This window comes from Ranitomeya variabilis, chromosome 5, assembly GCF_051348905.1.
Source record: "Ranitomeya variabilis isolate aRanVar5 chromosome 5, aRanVar5.hap1, whole genome shotgun sequence".
NCBI classification, from domain to species: Eukaryota; Metazoa; Chordata; class Amphibia; order Anura; family Dendrobatidae; genus Ranitomeya; species Ranitomeya variabilis.
Genome location: NC_135236.1, coordinates 287878800 through 287901738, shown reverse-complemented (window position 1 = coordinate 287901738; position 22939 = coordinate 287878800). Strand labels below are relative to the sequence as shown.

General features: G+C 40.2%; 1 protein-coding gene across 3 annotated transcripts in view; it reads left to right on the top strand.

The window, feature by feature from the left end:
• Positions 1–19443, top strand: part of UCN3 (urocortin 3) — a 55398-nt gene extending 35955 nt beyond the window's left edge. Inside the window, exons 1-2 of one of the 3 annotated variants that reach the window (XM_077261022.1) lie at positions 7475–7524; positions 18460–19443. In XM_077261022.1, the coding sequence (XP_077117137.1) occupies positions 18475–18939 (465 nt within the window). In that variant the 5' untranslated portion in view covers positions 7475–7524; positions 18460–18474 and the 3' untranslated portion in view covers positions 18940–19443. Of the gene's footprint in view, positions 1–7474; positions 7525–18459 lie in introns of those variants that run through there. The other 2 variants (XM_077261021.1, XM_077261020.1) reach the window with 2 other exon arrangements.
• Positions 19444–22939: the final 3496 nt, after the last annotated feature.

Sequence of the window (22939 nt, the reverse complement as noted above, 5' to 3'; positions counted from 1 at the left end):
TGGCCCCCTTTATGCGAGCAAACAAATCAGTCAGCAACGGCAATGGGTATTGATATTTAACAGTGATTTTATTCAAAAGCCGATAATCAATACATGGTCTCAAAGAGCCGTCTTTTTTTGACACGAAGAAAAAACCGGCTCCTAAGGGAGATGACGATGGACGAATATGTCCCTTTTCCAAGGACTCCTTTATATATTCTCGCATAGCAGCATGTTCAGGCACAGACAGATTAAATAAACGACCCTTTGGGTATTTACTACCCGGGATTAAATCTATGGCACAATCGCACTCTCGGTGCGGAGGTAACGAACCAAGCTTGGATTCTTCAAAGACGTCACGATAGTCAGACAGGAACTCAGGAATTTCAGAGGGAATAGATGATGAAATGGAAACCACAGGTACATCCCCATGAGCCCCCTTACATCCCCAGCTCAACACAGACATAGCTTTCCAGTCGAGGACTGGGTTGTGAGATTGCAGCCAAGGCAATCCTAGCACCAAATCATCATGTAGATTATACAGCACCAGAAAGCGAATAATCTCCTGGTGATCCGGATTAATACGCATAGATACTTGTGTCCAGTATTGTGGTTTATTATTAGCCAATGGGGTGGAGTCAATCCCCTTCAGAGGAATAGGAGTCTCCAAAGGCTCTAAATCATACCCACAGCGTTTGGCCAAGGACCAATCCATAAGACTCAAAGCGGCGCCAGAGTCGACATAGGCGTCCGTGGTAATAGATGACAAAGAGCAAATCAGGGTCACAGATAGAATAAATTTAGACGGTAAGGTGCAAATGGAAACAGATTTACCAAGCTTTTTAGTGCGCTTAGAGCATGCTGATATAACATGAGTAGAATCACCACAATAGAAACACAACCCATTTTTCCGTCTAAAATTCTGCCGCTCGCTTCGGGACAGAATTCTATCACACTGCATACTCTCTGGCGACTTCTCAGTGGACACCGCCAGATGGTGCACTGGTTTGCGCTCCCGCAAACGCCTATCGATCTGAATAGCCATTGTCATGGACTCATTCAGACCCGCAGGCACAGGGAACCCCACCATAACATCCTTAATGGCATCAGAGAGACCCTCTCTGAAAGTCGCCGCCAGGGCGCACTCATTCCACTGAGTAAGCACAGACCATTTACGGAATCTTTGGCAGTAAATTTCCGCTTCATCTTGCCCCTGAGATAGGGACATCAAAGTTTTTTCTGCCTGAAGCTCCAAATGAGGTTCGTCATAAAGCAACCCCAAGGCCAGAAAAAACGCATCCACATTGAGCAACGCAGGATCCCCTGGTGTCAATGAAAAAGCCCAGTCTTGAGGGTCGCCCCGGAGCAAGGAAATCACAATCCTGACCTGCTGTGCAGGGTCTCCGGCAGAGCGAGATTTCAGAGACAAAAATAATTTGCAATTATTTCGAAAATTCTGAAACCCGGATCTATTCCCCGAGAAAAATTCCGGCAAAGGAATTCTCGGCTCAGATACAGGTGCATGACAAACAAAATCTTGCAAATTTTGTACTTTCGTGGCGAGATTATTCAAACCTGCAGCTACACTCTGAAGATCCATTACAAACAGGTGGACACAGAGCCATTCAAGGGTTAAGAGGAGGTAAGAAGCAGCTAGACAGCAATTAAGGGCTAGGCAGCAAAATTCTGAGGGGAAAAAAAAAAAATAAAATTTCCCTTCAACACTTCTTTTTCTCCTGCTTCAGCCCAAACAATTAACACTTTGCGGGCCGGTCAAACTGTCATGATCTCAATGGCAAGAGAACATAGCATAAGCATATATAGGAACTAGCTCTTGGAAGATGGGAACTAAGCTGACCATGAACTAAACCTAACGCACAACTAGCAGTGGCCGAGTAGCATGCCTACGTTGATTCTAGATGCCCAGCCCAGCCGGAGGACTAAATAAAGCTAGCAGAGGAAAATATTAGTCCTAGCTCACCTCTAGAGAAATACCCCGAAAGGAGACAGAGGCCCCCCACATGTATTGGCGGTGAGTTGAGATGAAATAACAAACGTAGTATGAAAATAGGTTTAGCAAATTTGAGGTCCACTTACTACATAGCAGAAGACAGAAAGGACACTTTCATGGTCAGCTGAAAACCCTATCAAAAACACCATCCAGAAATTACTTTAAAACTCTGGCATTAACTCATAACACCAGAGTGGCAATTCCCGTTCACAAGAGCTTTCCAGACACAGTAACGAAACTACAGCTGTGAACTGGAACAAAATGCAAAAACAAACATGGACAAGAGTCCAACTTATCTAGTAGTTGTCTAGGAGCAGGAACAAGCACAGAGAGGCTTCTGATAACATTGTTGACCGGCAAGCAACTAACAGAGCAGCAAGGTTATATAGCGACTCCCACATCTTGATGGGAACAGGTGAACAGAGAAGATGAAGACACCAGTTCAATTCCACCAGTAGCCACCGGGGGAGCCCAGAATCCAAATTCACAACACCACACTAGAAGTAGCCAGGGGGCATTCCTGCGTTGTCTCTAGATGCCGCGCGCCACCCGGAGAACTAACTACCCCTGGTAGAAGAAAACACAGTCCTGGCTTGCCTCCAGAGAATGTCCCCACAGGAGATAGCAGCCCCCCACATATAATAACGGTGAGAGCAGATGAAAAGACACACGTAGTATGAAAGCAGATTTAGCACAGAGAGGCCCGCTAACTAAATAGCAGAAAGATACAACAGAGGACTTCGCGGTCAGCTGCAAAACCCTTCAAAACACCATCCTGAAATTACCTTAACTCATGTGACAACTCATGCCACTGGAGTGGTAATTTCAGCCCAACAAGAGCTTCCAGCTGCAGAGATTCACATAAGTGCAAACTGGACAAAACATACAAAAATAGACTTAAGGACTAAAGTGTCCAACTTAGCTGAGCAGAAAACTGGGAGCAGGAACATGCAACAGAATCACTCTGGATACATTGATGGCCAGCATTAGAATGACTGAGGAGCAAGGTTAAATAGGATACTCCCACATCCTGATAGGAACAGGTGAACTGAAGGCAAAGCTTGCAGGACACCAGTACCACAAGAGACCACCGGGGGAGCCCAAGAACCGAATCACAACAATGTTCCTTGGCAAATGCGATATCCATGAAATTGCCACCTGCACCAGAGTTAATCATAGCTGAACTGGAAATCCACTGTCCTGAACACAGGATCTTAATAGGGAGAGAACAGTGAGAGTTCTTTTCCTTCAGCTCCTTGGGGGGTGAAGTCATAGAAAGTAAATGGAATACAGAGTTTAAAGGCAGGCTACATTCAGAGATGTCAGATTCATCATCACAGTTGTAATACTCCCCTATTGCTGCTAGCACCTTGTTAGGCCGTCTAGGACACTTAGGACATTTGATCAAGAAGTCGTCAGACTGGCCGCAGTAGAAACATAGATTTTCACGAAGGTGATGCTCCCGGCGCTCATTGATCTCGCGCCTCTGAACGGAATCAATTTGCATGGGTACCTCCTCCACCTCCAGAGAGGTTTTACCTGCAGGCTCTTTGGAAGGAAGGGAAAAGTTAGAAACACGGTTATATGCAGCAAATATCTCCTGCCTGCGCTCAGTAAGGCGAATGTCTATGCGCACACAATGCTGTATAAATGTCTCTAGCTCTAGTGGTGACTCAGAGTGGGCTAGTTCATATTTTACAATACTAGACAGACCCCTTTTAAAAATAGGCAATTGTTCATAACTGTCCCAATTGGTATCTACCGCCAATCTCCTGAATTCAGTGGCATACTCAATAACAGAACGTTTAGCCTGGCGTAAAGACAACAAAGCAGATTCAGCAGTTGCACGGCGATTAGGGTCTTCAAATATTAATGCCATAGCGGCCAAGAAATCATCCAAGTCATTTAACCGTGGGTCACGAGACTCAATCATCGGATTCACCCAGGTGAGCGCTCGTGAGGTCAGTAGCATTATTACACACTATACTTTGGATCTATCAGTAGGAAAACGGTCAGCATGCACATCAAAATATAGCGTACATTGATTCACAAAGCCACGAAATTTGTCGCGATCACCATTAAATCTGAATGGGGCAACTTAGGTGGGCCAGCTGGTGGTGGTTGCCCAGAGGGTAAAATCACTTGTGCAGCTATTTGCGTGCTTATGTCCTGAAAATCCCATCCATACTGGGACTCTATGCCAGCAAGTTTGTTTTCCTGGGCTGCCATGCGGTTGCTCAAGTCCTGCAAAGTTTGTCCAAACACTTGTTGATTGTGTTCAAAGCTTCCAAACTTCTTTTGCAGACCTTCCACATCTTTCTGCAGTGATCTAATTATGGAAAACACCTGCTCTAATTTGCTTTCTGCAGTCATTGTTCCAGCAGTCTCCTTTTTTTTTTTTGCTAGAGTATCCTGTAATAATTATAGGGGATAACTCGGGAGACTCTTTGCGTGGAACAAGACAACTACAGGACACAGTTTTATAAGTGGTAAAGTCTATATTATCACACAGTGATTCAATCAGGTGCAGAGAGAAACTCAAGTCTACAACACTACAAAAACAAAAACAAAAAAATGCAGCTCAGCAGTCTATAGGAAACTTCAGAGGAAAATGCAATCAAGCAGAAAGTCTATGAAGCACAGTTATTCTTGAGGATACTTGACACGAATAAATCCTTGTCTTAGTCCAGGCACAGATAGATATGCTAATTAGGCAGTTCAAATCATATCTTAGCTCAACCAGGGAGGCCTGGTTAATAGTCTCAGGTTATTGCAAAGCAGAAACAGCTTACAAGTCCAGCAAAAGCGGATGGAAGTAAACACAAACAGCAGATGAAGGAGGATTACTGGAAACTTGTGTATGCAGCAGGAACTCAGAGCTGAGTAGCAGGATCACCACACAGGTTCACAGGAGCAGGTGTATAGCCAGGGAGTAATCAGAGGTCAGGAGATGGATGCAAGGCAAAATACTCTAGCACAGACTGAAGGCTGGGGTGGAGTTTTACAGCAGGAAGACACAGTGCACATGAGACCAAAGACGCCATCTTGGAAAAGGGCAGTAATGCACAAAAGGTAAAAAATGTTCAGAGTCCTGACAACTATACACTAAAATTTGTGTGTCAATAAGAAAGTGAACTGCTTAATGTTTTGGACATTTTCCATTTACATCAATTTTAAAGCGACACTGACAACACATTCATGCTGCCTATACCATGGGTTTCATGAATCAGCGTCTGAGTCAGAGATTATTGCAGCCATGTATATTTTACTTTGAGAAGCTGCGATGTTTCAGAGATATCATGCTTTTAAAAGCTGGCCAGGAATGATGCAACTAAGAGGAAGGTTCCTGGTGACATCTGCCTGTCCTGCTCTGCTAAACTGACATTTGGGGAGATAAAAGCTACTGGGGATCTGCCTTTAGATCCTAGTTGCATTGTCCCCACCAACATTAAAAAAATTGTGCTTTTTATGAAACTTCACAGCATTTCGGAAAAAAACACACAATTACAATAATGGAGCTGGACTCTGTTTCATGCTGCCTGTGCTTCATACAGCTTGAATTAGCTTTCCTGCAATGGTTAAACAGGTTGTAACTTATTTGCTTCTTTGGCACTAACCAAGTATTCTTAGAATAAACCATCAATATTGCTGGGAGTTGGACTCTCGACAACCTTGCCAATCAGCAGTGTCCACTTTATTGATTACACTGCTCTGATTTGTACTTTTAGTTGTGTCTGTGCCTGTCTGGCAGATATTCAAAGGAATATGGCAGCCTTTCCACCAGCTATTCATGGGCTGGTGAGAGTTGGACCACCATCAATTTGACATTAATAGCTTATCATAATCTGAAATGTATTTCTTAATATACAGCATTATCCTTATTGCTCCTGAACCTAGAGTCATCAAAAGATTAGAAGGATCCTTCAATAAGTTACTGTAGCGTCTTCATAGTGTTTTAACATTTAAAAGGATTGCCCATGTTTAAGACAAAAGTCTCCATTAACACTGACATTAACGGTATTAATATTAGTCCTTGTCATATTTTCCTTAATCTTTGATAAGCTCATGATCATGAAGTTCCAAATAGCAATTATCTAGCTCTCTTTTAATAGGTGTAGCATCTGTTTGCTTTAGTGGAGCATGTTCATTACAAATTCATGGTCAGTTCCACACTCTGTTATATCTTTGAATAGTCTTTAAATAATAAAATAAGTTACTTTTCCTGTTGACGTTGAGTATGCTTACTATTTGAGTTCAGTGATTCATGTCTAGTGATGTCCTCATCTAGATAAATCGCTATGATATATACTTACAAGGGCCCATTCAATATTTGCTATCCTGATCTCTACAACATTTATGAAAAAGTCATTCATTTTCACCATTTCCCTTTTTAGCTTTGCTGGTGTTACTTTTTTCATCATCTAATATAAAATGTCATGTAAACGTTTGAGCACCCCAGGTCAAAATTACTGTTATTGTGAACAGTTAAGCAACTTGAAGATGAAATGATCTCTAAAAGACCTAAAGTTAAGGCGGACACATTTCCTTTGCATTTTAGCCAAAAAAAAAACGTATTTTTTTAATCTTTTACATTTTAAAAATTCCAAAAAGGAAAATGGGCAAATGCAAAAGTATGGGTAAACCACTTTGTTTCAAGCATGTGATGCTCGCTCAACCTCACCCCTGGCAACTAACAGGTGTGGTCAATATAAATATCACACCTGAAACCAGATAAAAAGGTGAGACGGTGACTCAACCTTTGCTTTGTGTGTCTGTGTGTGCCCCACTAAACATGGTGAACAGAAAGAGGAGAAGAGAGTTGTCTGAGGACTTGAGAACCAAAATTCTTGAAAAATATCAACAATCTCAAGGTTACAAGTCCAACTCCAGAGATCTCGATGTTCCGTTGTTCACTGTGCGCAATATATTCAAGAAGTTTACAACAACTTCTGCAATTGCCGTGACTTTTGAGAAACTGTTCAATACCCTTCCAATAGCTATACATTTAACTATAATTAACATGAGCAAATCACAATAGATGCAATTGTTGTACCCTCCTGTATAATTAGATCTGCTTTATACCTGCATTTTAATTTGTTATAGGGATTTTACACTAAAGGTACCGTCACATTAAGTGACGCTGCAGCGATATAGACATCGATGCCGATCGCTGCAGCGTCGCTGTTTCGCCGTTGTGTGGTCGCTGGAGAGCTGTCACACAGACAGCTCTCCAGCGACCAACGGTGCCGAAGTCCCCGGGTAACCAGGGTAAACATCGGGTTACAAAGCGCAGGCCCGCGCTTAGTAACCCGATGTTTACCCTGGTTACCAGTGTAAATGTAAAAAAAAACAAAAAACACTACATACTTACATTCCGGTGTCTGTCGCGTTCCCCGGCGTCCGCTTCCCTGCACTGTGTAAGCGCCGGCCGTAAAGCAGAGCGGTGATGTCACTGCTGTGCTCTGCTTTACGGCCGGCCGGCGCTGACACAGTGCAGGGAAGAGGACGCCGGGGGACGCGACAGACACCGGAATGTAAGTATGTAGTGTTTGGGTTTTTTTACATTTACAATGGTAACTAGGGTAAATATCGGGTTACTAAGCGCGACCCTGCGCTTAGTAACCCGATGTTTACCCTGGTTACCAGTGAAGACATCGCTGAATCAGCGTCACACACGCCGACTCAGCGATGTCAGCGAGTGATCCAGCGACGAAATAAGGTGCTGGCCTTCTAGCTCCGACCAACGATGTCACAGCAGGATCCTGATCGCTGCTGCGTGTCAAACACAACGATATCACTATCCAGGATGCTGCAACGTCACGGATCGCTATCGTTATCGTTGTTAAGTCGTTCAGTGTGAAGGTACCTTAAACCTAAACTTGTTAGCTGTCCTGTCCCTAGTCACAAACATGAGAATTAATAGCCTCCACTTACACAAACATTGATAGTATATGAATAGCTGTTTCCTGCACCAAACAATACTATGGATCAGTAAATCATTTACTTATAATGTGATGATCTTTCTCTGCTATGGGGCTTTTATGTACAGTACATCAGTATGCCTGAGACTTTATACAGACATACATAAATATTTTGTACTTATGGATTAAAAAGGAATCAATAAGCAAAAAAACTTGCTCAATTGTATGCCAAATTACTGATGTAATATCCCAATGTAATACCCCAAGGTATGCATGCACCTATCACATTTCAGTTGGCTTCTGCTAATTATCAAAGTGGTTATCTTTCAAGTCGAGTATAAAAACTTGCAATGCTAAATTACATATGTGGTCATTGCCAAAGCTGCTTCTTCATTATCCCCTTTTTTTTCAGTGACACATAAAATAAATAGTTCTAGCATGGTTGATTTTTGAGGAAATTAATTTGAAAATGAAATAACCTACAAAATTACATGCAAAACCCACAACATGGAATAAGACATGTAGGGGCAGATTTATTAAGACTAGTTTTGCGCACACCAGTCTTAATGAAGGGGCTCGCTGGAGTATACTGGGCCTAAATCATTAAGTGATGATTAATGGATAAGGCTTATATTTTAATCAACATGTACCACTGCCAGAAATGTGCTCCAGTCAGGGACTCAAAAACATTTCTGGAGTAAGGTAAGCCACTAAAGTGGCATAATTGTAAACGCTAAATGTTGCAATATTTTTGCGCAACTTTCAAGTTGTGCAAAAATTTGGTGACTTATAGTGTTTTACAAAAGGATTCTGACCTAATTGGCCTAATGAATTGACCTCTTTATTTTTATGAACAGATATAATGGAATAAATAATATGCAATAAAGGAAAATAACGGCACCATTCGTAAATCATACAGCTTCAAAGGATAACGGCACACACCTAGTGATTAATCGGGAACTCCGGGTGCTTCACCATATGCAAGATTTTCGTGAAACTTCTTAGAGAGGAAAGGTGGCACTCTATGTGCCATAAAAAAATGTGTTTTATTACACAATCATGAAAAAATGGAAGCAGGAGAATGCAGGTGCATAAAACGGATGATGGCCATTTCGCACACAATGGTGTTTCAAAGAAGGCGTTGAAACAACATTGTGTGCAAAACGGCCGTCGTCTGTCTCATACACCAGCATTCTCTTGCTTCCACGTTTTCATGATTTTGTAATAAAACACGTTTCTATGGGACGCAGAGTGTCGCCCTTCCTCTCTTTGAAGATACAGTGGAATATCACTATTGTCCTTATATATACCTGCTTTATTAAAATTCTTATCTTTATAGAAAAAAATGAATTCCAAAAATATAAGCTGTTACATAACTAATTATTCTAAATCTGTAACATTTATTTAATGCATAAAAGTTAATTTAGATTTCCTTTTATGAGTGAAGATTTAATTTTACCACCGAATACTTGTTCATTACCAGACACTGACATCTGTTAAAGGTTTGATTGTCTAAACTCTTTTTAGAGGACTGCTAGATAACTTTGCTAATTAGAAATGGCTAATTATAAAATGGTTTCTATGTTGTAATAATAGTTATGATAGTAAAAGAATTGTAAATTAGCCTTCCCCAGTATTACATTATTCAATGAAGCCAACTAAGCATGCTTTATATTAGTCAATACTGTAAAGTGAAACTTATTTGACATAACCATGCTTAATTGTAACTTAAAGTATTTTTCTAGGGGGTGGTCTTTTCAACAAGATGACTTTTAAGCATATAGTACATATATTACAATACTGCTGAAAAGTTTTAGGCAATTAAACAATATTACACAATGGAAAAAAAAGAAATAAATTTACATCTCAGAATCTATCCTCTGAGTGCCATTACATATTTTCTTTCCCACTTTTCCTAATTTTCCATACAGAAAATTGCCTAAACTAGGCATCAAAGACTGTTCGTGTCTACTTAAAGGTCGCAATAAAGATATTATAGCAAATTTTCAAACTTTAAAATTTGCATTCTGTCTACCAGATCAGGAACTCTTCAACCTCATAGATCTTAGAACATGTATAAGAAGTAAAATATCTCTCCCCTTAGTTTTAACTAAGGCTATTAATACTCTTTTAAGAAATCCCCATTTGGTTTTAGTGTGGAATATGAAAAATATATACTGTTTTTAATTCAGACACGGAATTTGTTAAGCAAAATCACATAATCAAATGGGAACAAGATGTAAATAAAAACTTTTCTAATAAAGCTTGGCAACAAACCTTTAAATTGATGTATAAAAACAATATCAACTACAATATTCACAAAAATTATTTTAAACTTCTTGCAAGATGACATCTTACCCCTACTAGATTCAACTCAGCTTTCCTGTCTTATCCAGACACATGTTGGAGAGTACATAGGTTTAAAGGCAATATAATGCACATTTTTTGATTGTGTTAAAAAATAAAACCCTTTTGTAAGGAGGTTTATGATCTTATTTTTTAAAATAGGGAAAAGCAAAATAATGATGTCTCCTCAATTCTCTCTTTTGTCCCTAGACTTTGACTCTCTTCCTAAAGATACTAAATTAATCTCCTTTCATATTTTATCAGTTGCCAAAATGGTTATAGGTGCCAAGTGGAAATCTGATACCATTCACAGTCTCAAGATGCTAATAGACAGATTAGCATCCCAATACCTTCAAATTAGTTTTGGCCATGAACAACAACTTCCTACAAAATATAAATCTAAGTGGGCATTATGGAATCCAGTTTTTTATCCACATACAGAGTCCTTTACAACTGATTGATATGCCAGTGGATATGTTAAGTAGTAATCTTTTAAGATTGTTGCTCTTTACAATGTGACCACTCTCAATGGACTATTGTTTTGTTCTGTTCACCATTTTTTCCCTTGTTTTATCCCTAATTTCCTCTTTGTTCTACCTTATCCAAGTTCACCGCATTCCCCCCTTTTTTTCTTCCCTTTTTTCCTTTTCCCAATTATCCTGTATAAATTTGACTTATTATTCTTCATATAGTTTCTTACCTTCCCTGCGCGCCCTCGCTGTAGCTCATTCTGTGCCAGCAGCTCTTCCTGCCCAGCTATCATGTGTCCCCACTCATTAAGGTAATGAATATTCACCTCTCTCCACTCCCATAGGCGTGGAGTGAATATTCATTACCTTAATGAGCTGGGACACATGATAGCTCGGCTGGAAGAGCTGCTGGCACAGAACGAGATGCAGTGAGGGCGTGCAGGGAAGGTAAGTAGGATGTGTTGCTTTTTTTTTTTCAAGGAGCCATGCATACAAAGACAGGGATGGGAAGCCATGCATACAAGGATAAGGGATAAGGAGCCATGCATACAGGGACGGGGAGTCATGCATACAAGTACAGGGATGGGAGCCATGCATGCAAGGATAGAGATGGGGAGCCATGTATACCAGGATAGAGATGAGGGGACAATGCATACCCAGCTTATACTCAAGTCAATACATTTTCCAAGTTTTTCATGGCAAAAATAGGTGCCTAGGCTTATACTCGGGTGGGCTTATACTCGAGTATATACGGTATGTTGAATTTCAATTTTCAACTCATGTTATATTGTCGCAAATAATCTTTTCCCCTATTTTGATTTTGTAAAATTTCCCCAAATAAAAATTATTGAAAAAAAAAGTTTTAAACAGATGTGGTAAACCAGTATATTTTTATCAGTTATCAAAAGGCGAAGGGAATGAACAAAAGATAAATCTAAATCAGATCAAGATTTGGTGTGACCACCCTTTGTGCTAGAGTACCTAGCCAAATTGGTGCTGTTTTGAATACTCGATTTCTGAAAAAATGAACTCAACAGGGAGATTTTTGCAAACATCTTGGATAAATAACCAGAGAACTTCTGTGGATGTAGACTTGCGCAAATCCTTCTGTTTCTTCATGTAATCCTACACAGAGTTGATCACGTTTATACCTTATACATTACAATGTCTTCACAGCTCCCTATATACAGAATGATGTCCCCTCTGCTCCCCTATACACAGTATCATGGCCCCCAAAGCTCCCCTACATACAGTATGATATCCCGACAGCTTACTAAATATAATGTTCCCACTTCTCCCTGCATACAGTATGATGAACCCCACTGCTCACTTATACAATGAAGACACTATTGTTCCCCTATGCACAATATGATGGCCCCACAGGCCCCTATAAACAGTATGATGATCGTTATACACAGTATGATGTCCCTACAGCTCTCAAAGACCCCTATGCACAGTATAATGCACACAAAGCTCTCCTATAAACATTATAATCCCCCCACACTGTATAATGGCCCCAATAGTCAGTATCACACAGTATAATGCCCCAAAAGCCCACCTATATACGGTATAAAGCCCCCTAAACATAGTATATGCCCCCAAATACCACCCTATATACAGTATAATGCCCAAAATCACCTATACACAGTATAATATCCAAAAGTCCCACTAAACAATGTTTGATGCCCCCCACCCCAGTAGTTCTCAAACTTCAGGACGCCCTCACTGTCTCCTTATAAGTTCTATTAAAATAAACAACATAGAATGTAAGTCCGCAAGGACAGGGTCCTCTCCCCTCTGTACCAGTCTGTCATTGTAAATTTAGTTTCTGTTAATGATTTCTATAACCCTATATGTAACCCTTACTTCATGTACAGCACCATGGAATTAATGGTGCTATATAAATAAATAATAATAATAATAAAAATCTTCCCCTAAGCCCAGATCCTGGTAAGTTTGTCGGCAGTCAGCTGCAAATGACAAGCAGACCAAAGCAGACATCATCAGGTATACAGAAGACATCAGAGTTCTCATGCGATTATGTCATCACGTTGCTCCACACTTGGAAACATCCAGTGCATCGCCATGCAATTCTGTAGACCACAGGGCAAAAGCGACCTGAGGCCCACAGGACAGAAAGTGGTAGTAAAGGGAGGCCATGGCTTCTTGGACTGTCGTAGAGTTTAACTCCGATACAGTTAAGAGTAGCGGTTGCTCCGGGTGGACCCCTCTGACAACTGAGACAACTGCCCCTTTTGCCTTTCCAGTAGCTACCTTACTGAGTGTAGGATTACATGAAGGTAAAAAAAAAGGTTTTGGTACAGTGTTAGCCAGTTGAAAAAATATTGATTGTTCTCAATGGGAGAAACAAAATAATCTTATAGTTATTATACCTTTTATTGGCTAACAAAAATAAAATCAGTGGTATTACAAAGCAAGCTTTCGAAGCTACTTAGATCTCTTCATCGGGCATGGTATAGCAAAGTATCTGAAGAAACACCAATGTATATGCAAAACGAGCAGAGACATGACATAATAAATGAACATATAAGAAAACAAACAAACTGAACCCAGAGATTTAATGTCTCATTAGCATGGATAAGTGGTGTGAAAGTTTTATTGTCCCAGATCTGATGCCCTCATTGTCACTGGAGCAGATTTCTCAGATTTTGTAGTAATTCATAATCCTTTTAATAGATTTAGTCCTATGTGGAGGGGTATCAAAGATTGCCGTAAATTTTTGTTCACAGACCCTTCAATGTATTTGTGATATGAAGTTGCCTTTGAATATAACAACTTTCATATTGTTTATGTTGTGTTCTGGACCACAGAAATGTTTGGTCCAAAAATTAAACAAAACAAACGAAAATTAATGTCCGTCTTTGATACCCTAATACTAATTACTAATTCAGAAAAATAAACTATTAACACTTCTATTTTTGAAAGCACTCTTACCGTGCATAATTTTTTCCACACCTGTCTAAAACTTTTGTACATATACTTTTGTATATATTTGTGTATATATACTGTACGTGCTGGCTGAAATATACAATGGCATGTAAAAGTTTGGGCACCCCTGGTCAAAATTACTGTTATTGTGAATAGTTAAGCAAGTTGAAGATCAAATGATCTCTACAAGGCCTAAATTTAAAGATGACACATGTTCTTTGTAATTTAGGCAAGAAAAAAATATATACATTCATGTTTTACATTTTAAAAATTACAAAAAGGAAAACGGGCCGATGTTTGGGCACCCTTGGAAATTTGTCTGCTCAGAAACCTTTGACCAAGATTTCAGACCTCAATTAGCCTGCTAAGAGTTTTGGCTTGTTCACTATCATCATTAGGAAAGGCCAGGTGATGCAAATTTCCCAGCTTTATAAAAACTCAACCTCCTCTAACCTTGTGTTAAAAAACCACAGCCATGGGTTCCTCTAAGCAGCTGCCTAGCACTCTGAAAATCAAAATGGTGGAGGCCAATAAAGCAGAAGCCTATAACAAAATACCAAAGCTTTTTCAAGTTGCTATTTCATCAGTTCAAAATGTAATTAAGAAATGGCAGCTAAAAGGAACAGTGGAGGTCAAGATAAGGACTTGAATATCAAGCAAATATTCAGCGATAGCTGCTCGTAGGATTGCTAGAGAGGCAAATCAAAACCCATGCCTGACTGCAAAAGACCTTTAGAAAGATTTTGCAGACTCTAGAGTTGTGGTACATTGTTCTACTGTTCAGAGACACCTGCACAAATATGGCCTTCATGGAAGAGTCATCAGAATAAAACCTCTCCTGTGTCCTCACCATAAAATTCAGCGTCATAAGTATGCAAAACAACATCTAAAAAAGCTGATGCATTTTGGAAACAAGTCATGTGGACCAATTAGGTTACAATAGAACTCTTTGGCCACATTGATCAAGGTATGTGTGGAGAAAAAAGGGGATAGAATTTTAGGAAAAGAAAATCTTGCCAACCATTAAACCCATCAGCCCCCAAGCCTGTTTTCACCTTCATGACCAGGACAAATTTTACAATTCTGACAATTGTCACTTTATGAGGTAATTACTCTGGAAAGCTGCAATGGATCCCTTTGATTCTGACACTGGTTTTTTTGTAACATATTGTAGTTCATGATTGTGGTAAAATTTCTTTGATATGACTTGTGTTTATTGGTGAAAGAAAAGGAAATTTGGTGAAACTTTAGAAAATTTTGCAATTTTAAAAAATTTAATTTTTATGCCCTGAAATCAAAGAGTTATGTCACACAAACTAGCCAATGCATAACATTTCCTACATGTCTACTTTACATCAGCACAATTTTGGAAACATATTTTTTTAGGAAGTTATAGTAGTTAAAAGTTGACCAGCAATTTAAAATTTTTCAAGCAAAATGTAAAAAACTATTCATATTACATTTGAAGTGATTTTGAGGAGTCTATATGACAGAAAATACACAAAAGTGCTCAAAATTGACCAGAAAATTTGTTGTGCAATTTATCCTGAGCAAGCCAATACCCCATATATGAAAAATTACTGTTTGGACTCATGAAAGGGCCTGGAAGGGAAGGAGTGCCATTTGACTTTTTGAATGTAAAATTTGCTGGAATAATTAGTGGATGCCATGTCGGGTTTGGAGAGCCCCTGATGTGCCTAAACAGTGGAAAACCTCCACAAGTGACACCACTTTGGAAACTAGACCCCTCAAGGAACTTATCTAGATGTGTGGTGAGCAACTTGAATCCCCAGGTGTTTCACATGTTATAATATTGAGCATTGAAAATTAAAAAAAATAATTTTTCCCACAAAAATGTTTTTTAGCCCCAAATTTTGCATTTTCATAAGGGTAACAAGAGAAATTGCTCCATACAATTTGTTGTGCAATTTCTCTTGAGTACGCAGATACATAATATGTGGAGGAAAACAACTGTTTGGGTGCACGGCAAAGCTTGCAAGGGATGGAGCGCTATTTAACTTTTTGAAAGCAAAATTTGTTGGAATAATTAGAGGACACCATGTCACATTTGGAGAGCACTTGATATGCCTAAACAGTGGAAATCCCCCAAAAGTGACACCATTTTGGAAACTAGACCCCTCAGGGAACTTAACTAGATATGTGCTGAGCACAATTCCCAAGTGCTTCACAGAAGATTACAATGTAGAGCCGTGAAAATCAAAAATCAAGTTTCCCGCAAAAAATTATTTTAGTCCCGATTTTTTTATTTTCACAATATAACAGGAGAAAATGTACCCCCAAAGTTGCTGTGCAATTTCTCCTGAGTACGCACATACCCCATATGTGGTGGAAAACTACTGACACAGCAGAGCTCAGAAAGAAAAGTGATGTTTTAAAATGCAGATTTTGACGGAATGTTCTTCGGGTATCATGTCGCATTTGCAGAGCCAATGCTGTATCTAAACAATGGAAACCCCCCACAAGTGACCCAATTTTGTAAACTAGACCCGTTAAGGAATGTATCTAGATGTGTAGTGAGCACCTTGTACCCCCAGGTGCTTCACAGAAGTTTATAATGTTAAGCTGTGAAAATTTAAAAAAATCACATTTTTCCAACAAAAATGTTTCTTAGCCCCAATTTTTATTATTTTCACAAGGGTAACAGGTGAAAATGGACCCCAAAATTTGTTGTGCAATTTCTCCTTAGTAAGTAGATACTCCATATGTGGTCAAAAACTACTTTTGAGGCACAGTGCAAACCTCAGAAGTGAAGAAGCGTCATATTGGAGTTCAGATTTTGCTGGACTGGTTTGAGGGTGCCATGTCACATTGGCAGAGCACCTGAGGTGCCAGAACAGCAGAACCCCATAAGAGAAACCATTTTACAGAATAACACTTAGAAAACAGAGGGAAATATAGGGTACAGGAATAGTCAGCTCACCAAACTTTGGTTAGCAGTCTACATCTGTTAGGCAGCGCAAAGCCGTCCCAGTCTGAGACGTGGAGATACACATCAGAAAAAAGGGAAAATCCTCCAGCGGTAGCCAAAAATATAAAAAATATAGTTTATTAATCACATTAAAAACTGTAGTAGCAGGTCACCAAAAGAGATTCATAGACATGGGAGAAACAGATAACTAGTTTCAGCTTAACCATGATTAAGGTGTTAAGCTGAAACTAGTTGATCTGTTTCTTCTATGTCTATGGATCACTTTTGGTGGTCTGCTACTACAGATTTTAATGTAATTAATAAATTATATTTTTTATATTTTTGGCTACTGCTGGAGGATATTCCCTTTTTTCTGCTATTTTACAAACTACACCTCTCAATGAATTCATCTAGGGGTGAAGTGATCATATTGCCACCACAGGTGGGTCACAGAATTTTATACCATTGTGCAGTGAAGAAAAAACTAATTACATTTTTACCACCAAAATTTAGTTTTAGCCCCAGATATTACATTTTCAAGCTGGGAAATAGGTAAAAAATGGTACCAAAACTTGTTCCACATTTTCTGCTGAATGTAGAAATACCCTATATATGGCTATACAGGACTGCTGCCATATGTCGAGACAAGAAAAGGACGGAGCACTATTTGCCTCTTGGAGCACAGATTTTCCTACAATAGTTTGTAAACTCCATATACAGAGCCCCTAAGTGCTAGAAGAGCAGAATCCCACCTCAAGTGACCCCATTTTCAAAATTATACCCCTTTAGGAATTTATCTACAGGTGTAGCAACGATTTTGACTCCATTGGTGTTTTCCAGAAACAAGCTCAGTGAATATTGCTGAATGAAAATTGCAAACTGCCAATGTAGTGACCGGTACTTTCAGGGATGAACCTAGCCTCTCTGCTGCCTGAGGCGAACTTCAAAATGGCACCCTCCCTCCAAACACAAGTATGTCAGCGCCATCACACACACATACAAGAACCACACAGAAGAATCCAGAACAAGGATCATCAATGGCAATGGCAGGATTGGCACAAACATACAGATACACAGTGATGGCTGTAGAGCTGTGGTCCTTACAGGTAGACACAGTCCTGCATCCTTATAGCACAGGCCTTATAGCATACACACAGAAGGCAGCACTGATTACCAACCTATTACCTCTGGCACACGCCTACAGAACTCTGGGCAGCTCCAATGTGACCACTGCCAGGCACTGACCAGTTAGACATTTCCACCATGCAGCATAGTCCACACACCACATGCAATGACCTGCAGTCTGAGCATCAACAAGCTGCCACTGCACTAAGCTGGTAAATGGTGCGTCTTCCCCAACAGACCACGCCTCCTCCCAAAACGCTTAGCCAATCACAACTCCATCTCAGATTCCACCTAAAACTAAGCTGCATTTTTTTCCAACACAATGATGAACCCCATGAAGAACTGCATTGTATTCAACGCCTCTGGACCCATTGTTTTCTCTCATGTGATGGATTAACTAGAGTATTGAATTACATTTTTCTGCTCCTCAGAAAAAGCAAAAAATATAATTCTTATCTCTGATAACAAGGCAGAATTGCAAGCTTTATTTTCTTTGTAATGATGTGTACACTTTAAAAGTATGTGTGGGGTAACTTCAAATTGGTCAATAAACCTAAGTTGCACACAATTTTCTAATTTTCTCATGAAGAATTCAATGCAGGTTTCTCATTAGGGCTTTTGAATGGCATAATATCTAATATACAGCTATACTGATAAATTATATATAGATAAATATATAACTCTTCTTTGCATAAGTCCTGAAATTAAAAAAATGTTTTTTTTTCCTAGGTGCATGGTGAAAGTATGCCACACACAAGGCTACTCTTGCTACTGCTCATATTGTGCATGGCCCGGTCAAGTCTTCACTACAACTTTTACAAAACAGAGTCAATTTTCAGCTGTCTCAAAGAAGCCCTTGAGGAGGCCAAAAGAAGAAGTTTAGAAGACAATTCAATTCTCAACAAGAGGGGCTATGACTTTGGACCAAGTGATAACCTATTATCCCAGGAAGAAGAGGAAGAAGAAGAGGATGAGAAAGAAAAGAGGACATTTCCAGCTGCACGGTACAGATATCTGTCACAGGCCCAGGTGAAGGGTAAGGTGTATCAAAACAAGGCAAAAAGTGACCGTCGGACCAAATTCACTCTTTCATTGGATGTACCTACTAATCTAATGAACATCCTATTCGACATTGCAAAGGCTAAAAACATGAGGGCAAAGGCTGCAGCAAATGCCCAACTGATGGCTCAAATTGGTAGGCGAAAGTAAGGATGGCTAGGCCGTGCGTGGCTCACAAATGGAGGTAGATAAACTAGCACAGAACTTGTGTCATGAAATCTCCTGTCCCACACATGGCCGAAACTTGGAACTTCTCTTTGTACAGTACATTGCTATATTATGAGTCCTTCAAAGCTGCATTTAATTCCTACATGTCTATGCCCAAGGGGTGATATGTCACCCTCCTTGCCCTCTTTTATAATTCATTAATAAAATAATTTTGTTCTATTTTGTTATATCTTCTCTATCTTTATCTTTTGCGAACTCTCTGAAAGTACTGTATTTTTGCTTTATTGATGTCCTATAGATTTTATTACGGTATATCTTTTTTTCTTTGTTTGCTATTTTCTTTGTAGTTTCTGTTCCTTTACATTGAGATTTTACTGCACCAATTGAAAATTATTAAAAAAAAAATGTTTGCATCTACCACTGTGATGTTTTTTTTTTATTAAAACAAGTTTCAGAAAATGTTGTTTTTCTTTTTATGTGTATGTTCAACTCAAGCCATTGATATTAAGTAAATAAATATATTGAGAAAAAACTGCTGCTGTACATGTTTAACATATGTACTTTTGCTGTTCTGAATAGTGTAGTACACTTTACTTTTAGAATAGTGTCAAGAAAAAAAATTATCAAGGAACAGTGTCCAGCTTTTAAAGGGGTTGTCTAATGAATTTATTCTGTGCCTATTGTCCTATTTCAGGCAGTCTTGATGGAACATTAAGTAGGAATTACACCTAGACCCTTAAGGTGTCATTAGCCAATGAGATGCCAGCACATATGCAAAGATAACCTGAGCCTATAATTTTGCTAAATTAATTTGCAGGCAATGAAGATACGGATTCGGATACAGCTAAGGAATTGGTCAATTTCAAACCAAAACCTAAAACGTTTCCATCACTTAGCATGTTTCTGATCATAGAAATGTTTGTTAAACTTGTTTCAGAGGAATTTGACAGGCTACTGAGAACGGTTGTGCATAACACTCTAACAATCTAACTTTGGAACAGAAAAAGGCACTGAACGAACTAAAAAGGCTAAAGGGTGTGGTCATAAAACCAGCTAACAAACGCGGGAATATTGTAATCTGGCCCCAAAATCTTTATGAAAAAGAAGCGTTTCCCCAATTAGGGAATTCAAATTGTTACAAAAGATTATCCTTTAATCCCATGATCGCTTTTCATATTTCTTTACAGAATATGATTGAGGAGGCCTTCATAAATGATGCAATCTCTAAAGAGCAAAAAGAATTTCTCTTGTGGAACATCCCCTGGTTTTGTGTTTTTATCTACTACCAAAGGTTCATAAGGACAGAAACATACCACCGGGTTGACCAATCTTGTCAGGGAATGGTCAAATGTGAGAACCCTTGTGCCAATTTCTAGATGGTCATTTGAAATGTTTGGTCAAAACCATGCCCTCCTTTTTAATGGATTCCACCAATTTGCTGCATTAAATTGAAGACAATCGTCTAGAGTTATATGTGGATGGTGGCCCTAGACGTAGAAGCCTATATACAGTGATAAAACACGAAGATGGACTACGGGCATCAAGTTTCTTCCTTTCCACAAGTATGTTGGAGTCTAATGTGATCAACCTCTTTATGGAAGCCCTGGAATTTGGCCTAACCCACAACTTTTTTATCTTTAAGGAGACCTTCCACCTGCCGCTCCAGGGAACGGCTATGGGGATGGCCTTTGTCCCCTCAACACCAACCATTTCCTGAGCCGTGGTCAAGGGAAATCTTCCTAAGCAACACAGAACATCATGACTAAGACTAGGTTCACTGATTACATCTTCATAATTTGGCAGGGCACAGGGGATGATCTTCAAACATTTATACAAGATCTGAATAACAACTAAATTAACATAGAACTGACGAGCCACTCAAGTCAAGTGAGTATGGACTTTTTGGATTTACCATATTTTTCGAACTATAAGACACACTTTTTTCCTCCCAAAATGTGGAGGAAAATGGGGGGTACACCTTATAGTCCTTGATATATTGGCTTTGGCTGTGGTGCAGGTGGGGAGCGGTATCGGAGGAGCAGCGGGTCACAGAGGCAGGAGCCGGCAGCTCCGGCTAACTCCTGTGCCCACTGCTAAAGAGAAATTAATATTAACTGCATTCCATGCCCATGGGCATGGAGGGCAACGTGTGCCGATGCTTAAGAGAAATGAATATTCAGAATATTAATTTCTTTTAAGTATCGGCACAGGTGGCCAACGGCAGCAGCAGGAAGCAGGCGGCTGACATTGCGCGCTACTGAAGAGGAATGGATACTCACCACGATCTCTGATGAACACCCAGGTGAGTATTCCGGCAGCTGTCCCTGCCATGCGCTGCTTACAAGCATTAAGCAGCTGCTGGCACTGGAGCAGGACGCTGCGACTGCGAGGGGGCGGAGGAAGGTAAGAGCAAAGGTTTATTTTTTTAATCTTTTCTGATGGGGCCATGGATACCAGGACTGGGATGGGGCCAATTATACCAGCAAGGGGATGGGGCCAATCAATCCTACTAGGAACTGGATGAGGCCAATCAATCATACCAGGAACTAGATGGGGCCAATCAATCATACCAGCAAGGGGATGGGGCCAATCAATCATACCAGGAACTGGATGGGGCCATGTATACCAGGAACGGGATGGGGCCAATCAATCATACCAGGAACTGGTGGGGCCAATCAATCATACCAGGAACAGGATGGGGTCAATCATTCATACCAGGAATGGGATGGGGCCAATCAATCATACCAGGAAAGGGATGGGGCCAATCAATCATATCAGAATAAGAATGGGACAATGCATATCAGGACTGGGATGGGGCCAATCATACCAGAATAAGGATGGGCCATGCATTCCAGGATGGGGATGAGGGCCATGCATACCAGGATGGGGATGAGGGCCATGCATACCAGGATAGGGATGAGGGGACCATATTTACCAGGATAGGTGATCTTAAGTACAGAATTTACCAAATTTTTTGCTACAGTTTTTTTCCCAATTTCCTTCTCTAAAACCTTGGTGCGTCTTATGGTCCAGTGTTGTGAATTCCGTTCTCGGGCTCCCTCCTGTGGTCATGAGTGGTACTGTGTGAGTTTGTTCTTGGGCTCCCTCTGGTGGCCTTTAGCGATATGGCTGGGCTCAGCTGTTTCATCTCCTGCTAGGCTGGGCCTATTTAACTCACCTGGACCTTTACTTGTCGCCTGCTGTCGGTGTATTCAGTCCTGATCCTGTGCTCCCCTGAATATTCCTTGTGACCAGTCACCTGCTATGAGAAGCTAAGTTTGCTTGTTCAGTTTCTCATTATTTCCTTGAATACGTTTCTCATTATATTATGAGTTCAGCCCAGCTTGCTTTCATGTGATTTTTTGCTTGCTGGTTAGTTCTGGGGTGCAGAGTGCGCCCCTCACATCGTGAGTCGGTGTGGGGGTTCTTGTATTCTCTGCGTGGTTTACTTTTGATAGTTTTTGTACTGACCGCACAGACACCTATCTTTATCTGCCTATCTAGTATTAGCAGGCCTCATTTGCTAAACCTGTTTCATCTCTACATTTGTGTTTTCCCCTTAACTCACCGTTATTATTTGTGGGGGGCTATCTAAAACTTTGGGGATATTTCTCTGAGGCAAGTGAGGTCTTTGCTTTCTCTCTAGGGGTAGTCAGTTTCTCAGGCTGTGACGAGGCGTCTAGGTTTTCAGGTAACGCTCCACAGCTGCCTTTAGTGTGTTTGGATAGGATCAGGATTGCGGTCAGAACTTGTCCTATATTTTCAGGGTATATGTGTCAGGTCAGTTTGAGATCCTACCACCAGGATCATAACAGTACAGCAGGCCACAAAGTTTTAATGCAGCAGAAGAGGGAGAAGAGAGATCCTGAAGTCATTTTTTTTTTTTCCTCTGCACTGTGTTTGGCTTCTCTCCTCCCCTTAATCTCTGGGTGGTTCTGAATTCAGTTGCAGATATGGACATTCAGAGTCTGTCTTCTAGTGT